This window comes from Taudactylus pleione, unplaced genomic scaffold (genome assembly GCF_031769625.1).
Source record: "Taudactylus pleione unplaced genomic scaffold, aTauple2 ptg000061l, whole genome shotgun sequence".
NCBI classification, from domain to species: Eukaryota; Metazoa; Chordata; class Amphibia; order Anura; family Myobatrachidae; genus Taudactylus; species Taudactylus pleione.
This window is the reverse complement of record NW_028284463.1, coordinates 7,199,883-7,207,365: the sequence shown is the minus strand read 5'-3', so window position 1 is coordinate 7,207,365 and position 7,483 is coordinate 7,199,883. Positions and strand designations below refer to the sequence as shown.

General features: G+C 37.2%; 1 protein-coding gene across 1 annotated transcript; it reads left to right on the top strand.

Moving 5' to 3' along the window:
• The first annotated feature begins 265 nt into the window (after positions 1-265).
• LOC148534981 (olfactory receptor 5V1-like) lies at positions 266-1,204 on the top strand. Its single transcript, XM_088464853.1, has one exon. It carries the CDS (start codon positions 266-268, stop codon positions 1,202-1,204), a length of 939 nt encoding a protein of 312 aa, XP_088320979.1.
• The last annotated feature ends 6,279 nt before the right edge of the window (positions 1,205-7,483 follow it).

Genomic DNA, 7,483 nt, shown 5'->3' with positions numbered 1-7,483 from the left:
TTGTTCTGCTTTTCTACTTTTTACATATTTTATTTACCATGAGGGCTGCACTTAGCATGTAGCACATACCTAGGGCAGGCCGATTTTAGCATTTATGTTGTTCTAATTTTTATTTTATTTTCTATATTTTATATTGTTTCATATTTGTTTTAACAAATTAATACAATTTACCACATACTTGCTCAACTCTAACTCAACAATATGTCCCCAACAGAGTAAACACTAATAGTAATAATGGTTATTTGCAGGTTAACCAGAATATAGCATGGAGAACAATACTTATATTAAAGCATTCAACTTGATACCATTTTCCACAAAATCTGGATATACAGCATTAATTACCTGTGTATTTTTCCTCCTATACATATTTGGATTACTCATCAATTCTATTATAATCTCAGTGATATATATTGATGATCAGTTACACACCCCCATGTATCTATTTCTCTGTAACCTGGGCTTAGTAGATATCTGTTATACCACCATTACTGTCCCTAAACTGCTGTACATGTTATTATCTGGAAATAATACAGTGTCCTTCATACAATGCTTCACCCAGATGTACTTTTATTTATTGGTTGGTTCCACAGAGAATCTACTAATATTTGTTATGGCATATGACCGATATGTTGCTATATGTGATCCTTTACACTATCATGATATCTTAAATAAAAAACACTGCTCCTTATTGGCATCTGGCACTTGGATATCAGGATTCCTAAACTCATTTGTGATTACAATCCCAGCCTCACACATGTCCTTCTGTCAGTCACAGACAATACACCAGATTTTTTGTGATGCTAAAGCTCTAATTAACATCTCTTGTGCTGGCAGTGAAGACGTTTATATTGTCATCTATTTGGAAATTTTGGTATTAGGACTTTTTCCAGTCATGTTCAGTGTGACATCTTATATTAAAATTATCAGGGTCATCTTGCAGATAAAATCTAGGGATGGCAGAAAAAAAGCCTTCTCCACCTGCTCATCCCACCTCACCATTGTCATTATGTACTATACGATGGCTGTGTCTGGGTACATGATGCCACCATCAGAATACTCCAATGTCCTAGAACCAATCTTTACAGCATTGTATGCAGTTATTACACCCATGCTAAACCCTCTAATCTACAGTCTACGAAATAAAGATGTAAGAGGGGCTTTGCTGAGACTACTGATGGTAACAGTTTGTGTGAAAAATGTTTAGGATAAAGTCCATCTAAAGCTGACAGCTAAATACACTGTCATCACATTAATGCACTATTATCACTATAATTTTGTATAGTCTTTGTATCATATGATTATTAAAAAAAAAATCATGCAGATTTGAAACTTTTTTTTAAGTTAAGATGGGGTTTTTTGTTATACTGGGAACATAGACAAATTCCTGTCAACATAGATATTTAGCTTTTATGCTTTTCTTGTTTGCAGTAGTTTCCACAATACACAAATGTATGAATACACCACAGTTAGTCCAATATTCAATGTAGAAGATACTGTACTGCTAGACACCTTGTAGGGAAATTATGTTTACTGTGATACTCTGAGCTGCAGAGGCTGCTAATCAGATTTACTATCAATGGGACATTATATTCCCAATTAAAAATCTCAGTGACTTTCAAAAATATATTTAGAATGTAAATTAAGAGTGACAACGCTCCTACAAAGGCCACTATCATTAAAAGAAAACACATACCCAGTGCCACTTTATAACATCAAAGGAAAATAAATTCTTCAATTGTATCAGAGGTGTTTGGTATTGCTATTATGGTATAGTATAAAATGTATGAAAATGGATATATAATACATTACTGCTCTAAATGTGAAATATTTTAACACCTAGGGGTAAATTTACTAAGAATCGGGTTTGGGTGAGTTTGCAAAATCATGCGAGTTTAACCTGTTTTTTCAAACTTGCAAATTAACTACAACCAAACAGGAATGAGTTTGAAAGTGAGTTTTCTCTTCTCACTGTTAAAACTCATGTGAGTTTGCAAACTCAACAAGCTCACCATTAGCCAAACTAGGAAGTACTTTACATGAAAAAGTCGCAACTCTCAATTTACAAAGAATCGAGTTTACAATCTGGGGTGAGTTTGTAGCAAACTCACTGATAAATTGATGTTTCAAATAGACCACCTCCTGAGCTGCGAGTTTGGGAGAAACATACACAGATCAGTATGATTTGTGTATGTTTCTGCCTGAATACCTAATATAAAGTGTTTATTTATTAAAAAAATGATGTAGGGTCCCCCCCAAAAGCCTAACCAGCGCCGGACTTGCCAGCCAGTCCTGGTTTCTAAAATTATGGAAAACAAACTGAGTAGGGTTCCACCATAATTTAGGAACCAGCACCTGGCTGCAGGGCCAGTCCTGGTTTTAAATATAGTGGGAAAAAAATTGCATAGGGGTCCCCCTATAATTAAAACCAGCACCGGACCGAAAACATCCGGGCTGTAATGCTACAGCCCGGAGACTCTTTCACCTTGGCCAAAGCATTATTATCCCAAGCCGCTCAGGCCATGCCGGGGATCTTAGGGGAGATGGGGACCCCCTTAAGAAGGGGTCCCCCCTGAAACCCCAGGCTTGGTCTGAAGCACAGGGCTCTTCCCTGCACCCCTGGAGCATTGGGTCCAGGGGTAATAAAGTGAGATATATAAGGAAACTATTGTATTTTACAGTGGGACTACAGGTGCCAGAATGCCTGTCCTTTGGCAATTGTGGAACTACAAGTGCCAACAGATGGCCAGCATCCATAGCCCCACTGTAAAATAAATAGTTAAATAATGACAAAACACACACACCATGCCTAGTAAAACTTTATTTCATACACCTACCCATTCACACATACTTACCTAGAATCCATGTGCCCGGCACTGCAAAAAATAATCTATACTCACCTAGATCATGGGGCTGCTCTCTGTTGCATCCAGGGTCTTGGTAAAACAAATAAATGAGTTACCTGAACCAGACCAGATAGATGTAAGTATATGCTGTTGCATATACTTACACCTTGTGAAATGACAGATGACCAAAGTCAGCTGTAATTCCTCGTGGGGCGCAAGCCAATCAGTAGCTGTTATACATGTAAAGTGGCTGCTGATTGGCTAGCACTCCATGAGAAATTACAGCTGACTTTGGTCATCTGTCTTTTCGTGAGGTGTAAGTATATGCAACAGCATATACTATACTTAAATTTGTCCGGTCTGGTTCGGGTAACTTGTTTATTTGTTTTACCAAGACCCTGGATGCTATAGAGAACAGCGCCAGGATCTTGGTTAGTATAGTTTATTTCTTGCCACACAAGCAGCCTTCACGTATTTCACTGATATGTGCAGGCTACTTGCCTGGGTACATTTTTCAGAGAGAAAACATCTCAATCTCGGGTTAGTAATCTCATCTAAACTCGCAATTTGGGGCAAAATACTCATTCTGCTTCACCATCTGAAAACTCTCTTTCAGCGGTACTTGTGTACTGTACGGACTCATTGCAGAGAGAACCCAAGTGTTCTACACATTATTATTATCAATCATGGTAATGTCTAAATCCCCTTAATGAAAGGGACCCTGACATCATCAGCCAGTATCCAGTGTCATTCCCAGTGTCCAGTGTCATTCCCTACCATCCAAGTGGGCATAGAGGGGGAATATAACCTTTCGTGCTTGAAGCATGGTGAGCAAAGTGAGCCCACAAGGGGAAAACTTTCCACTTTAGGTGGGGACAACTTTCGGTACTTTACTTCTTAGTAAATTTGCAAGTTGAAAAACGCGAAACTCACCCGAGTTTCGAAGAGTCAAAGTGAGTTTAAAAAAAAAACTGAAACAAACTCGATTCTTAGTAAATTTACCCCCTAGTGCCCAAATTAGTTCAGAAGAAAACTCTCAAAAACAGCTGCTTCCTCCCATGGAGAGAGACTGCATGGCTGAGCATAGACACTCTATCCTTAAATAAGTGCATAATCATTTTGAGTGTAAATTAATGAAAGTTTCTCCAAAAATGTAGTTTAGGTTTGTATACCCTTAGTTTGTAATAAAAGGACACCCACTGCAGAATCTCAGTAGTTTTCATTTTCCACAATCACAGTATACAATATATGGTTTCAACAATTTTAATCCCCATTGGTACATTCATATATGGAAAGAAAATACATATGTCATGTAATAATGTTGTTTAATTGTAACAATGACTATATTAAAAATCCATTCACATTTTAAAAAAATACATATGACATCATATAGGATTTTACATGGTTGGACTACAGAAATGAAAAGAAAAATAGGCATGTACTGTCTAAATAGGATAAGTCCTGGGACCCGCTGAGTATCACAATTCCTTTCTCCCTTGATGGTATATTTTGGAGTTTATCCAACATTGTCTCATATACTCCACTCATGTGCTTTTTATAAATGTTGAACTGTTTAAAAGCCAGTAGAAGGAATGAGGTCAAAGACTTTATTATCTATGCAAAGTGCCAATCACAACACTGATTACTTATCACATGTTCCACATATAGTATTAAATACAATCTGGAACAGAAATTCCATTGATATCTCAGCTTCCTTGCATTACACCATAATGAAAATTAAGGTAATTGGCTGTCTTATACATACGTGGCTGCACCAGAAGTGAGGTACAGTAAAAGTACTGTACTTCATTACACTTCACCTTAAGCCAAAAGGTTTTAAGAAAATGAATTGCTGTGATCTAACTTTACAAAATGGTAACTTTAGTCACTATTTTTCATAAACAAGCTTAGTAGATTTCAGAACTGCCCACATAACCTTTATGGCTTTCTTATCTGCTTACCTCCCTTTTTACAGTCCACACATAACCTCACATATTTTCTCTATCTTCACTTTGACATCCTCCCAACCCTAGGCCAACTTTCCTAAGTGACTGGATCATACAGCCCACCAAGAACCTCTGCAATCTGGCTGGACCAATTTGCAATATGTAGCACCTATCCTTGTGTATCAATGCCTGTTTCCATATAGATTGTAACCTTGTGAGCAGGGTCCTCTTACTTCTATGGACAGTATTCAATTTGAGGCGAAAACGTGCTCTAATTTATCACCGATGATGTCATTTTCACCTGTTTCAATGATCCCCGTACTCAAATTCAAAGACTTTTTGCCGGTGCGAAGTCTTTGTTAAAAAACGGGGATAACTTTTCTCCATTTAATACATAGTGAAAAAAAGTGCAGAATTGGGGTTTAGGGGGTGCAGACTTACAAAAAAAATAGCATGTACCCCTGGAATCCTCAGGACACCCCAAAAAAGGTACTATAATTTTGGGGTAAAAAAAAATGGGGGACAAACTTCTAACAAGCAAAATCGATCCGGGGGGGGGAAGTTCCCAACTGTGTGGCAGTTGTATTCAAGAATGCGGCTGGTAGCGGGAGGTGCATTATTGAAGAATTTTAAAAAATGGCTTTAGGGAAAATATGCTTACACCCATTTCCATGTACCCCAAATTTGATGGGCGTAGTTTAAAAAAAAAAAAAAGATAAGTGCTATTCTTCACCTCTTCTTCACATGCTCATTTATGTACCTGACATGACTTTTAAAAAACCCTGATTACCTTCAGCAGGCAAAATCAGGGGTACCCATAGTGATCCCCAATGTCAGGACATCTTTAGGGGGGTGCCAGGATGAATTCCCAATAATTGACAAGTCTTTTTGCAACTAATCTTTCCGCATCTTCTGAATTGATTACGGGGATAAGCGCACATGTGCCCGATACTTTATCCCCTGTCAAACCTCCGATGTGGTGCGAAAAGTACGGCATGCGAAAAGCCCAGACTTTTCACACCTTATTGGATATGGCCCTATGTCTGTCTGTTATAACCAAGTTTTGTTCTATTAATGTTGTTTCCAATTGTAAAATGCTACGGAATATGCTGCACGATATAATAAACTGTTAATAAATACATGAATAAATAACCCTCGGAATATGTTAATAAACCATACTGTAGTTTGTCAAAGCCACCAATGATAAGCTGCGTTGACCATAGAATTTAGAACAGTAACAGAAGCAAATGTTAAATTAACCTGTTTTAGCATTTATTTCTGTTGCCACATTAAATCCATTGGTCGAAGCTGTCATTGGTGACACTGACTAACCACAGGTTAGATTCCTATTTAAAGTTTCATCAAACTGAAAAATAGAAAATAAAATACAAATACAATAACAGTGTTTAGAGCTATTTATATACATACATAACAATGCAGGAATCAACATTTATATTTGTTGAAGAAGACATATTTAAGAACATATTAGTTACATACAAATTGATATATTATTACCACCTTAAAACTGATTTTTAGACTAATCTAAATAAGGTTTTTGACTCCACAAGTAAAATTATGCAAAATTTACATGAATTACGTTGCATCCACTATCCATTTCTAAGTAAATTAATCTGTTTTTATATTTGTTAACATCAGTGATAACATATTACATTGACCTAATGTTTCAGGTTAACCTGGTATATACTTAAGTGAACACAAAGTCCTACTTTTTGAATATTGTTTCCATTACCCAAATATAAATGAAAAAAGGGAAAAGACCATTATTAGTGTCACAACGATTACAAACATTCAAAGAAACCATTTTACCTCAAATTCAGAATTTCGGCCCCCAGACTACATGAGGCCTCAATCAGAGGAGCATGAAATCCTATCGCAATTACAAATTCGTACCCAGTGGTTCTGTGAAAATATGCTAATGATTTAGCTGATGTTTTGTGCACAGAGACGCCCCCCTCTGACATCTCACATCTGCTATTTGCATAAAAAGATGTAACATCGGTTGCACATCAAACATCTGAGCAACACTTTGCTGTCTTAGAATGATCATCTCACCTAAGGTACCGGGGCCTCCGCAGCTACATACGAATTTGCAGAGACTCACTGGTGCACACCCCAAAAATTATGTTTCTGTAACCACCCCTAATTACCTCCCCTAAACAATGACTACCTGTCACACACTTTGTGAAAAAAATTTACATGACTGCCATCTCAAACCCAAACCCATGAGCCACATTTTTTTTGTAATATCACATCAGGTCTCATAAAACAGGTGAATATTGGGAATTTCTTTGTTCATGTGGACAAGTTGAGTCTTTTGCTATGGCTTCCAAGGGTCTACAGGCCAGCCACAGTGAACTCCTTCCCAACAATTCAATTCACTCTTGATTTAAAGGGACACAATTATTTTTTATGTATGATCTTTTCACTCACCCCTCTCCTTTGTGTCCTATCTGGAGGCACCCACATTTCTTTGCAGAGTTAAATTATAGCTTTGCCTTGCCTTGGCACATGACCAATGACTTTACTCCAAGATTCTTTCCTGAATTTTGAAATAAATATAAAAATTCCCAGTCTCTCCAATTTCCATTCCTACAGGTGTTCATGAAAACTTATACCTGTTCCTCTAAGCTGTGATATCTTACTACTTTTGAGAAAATATGTATTTATGTCTTG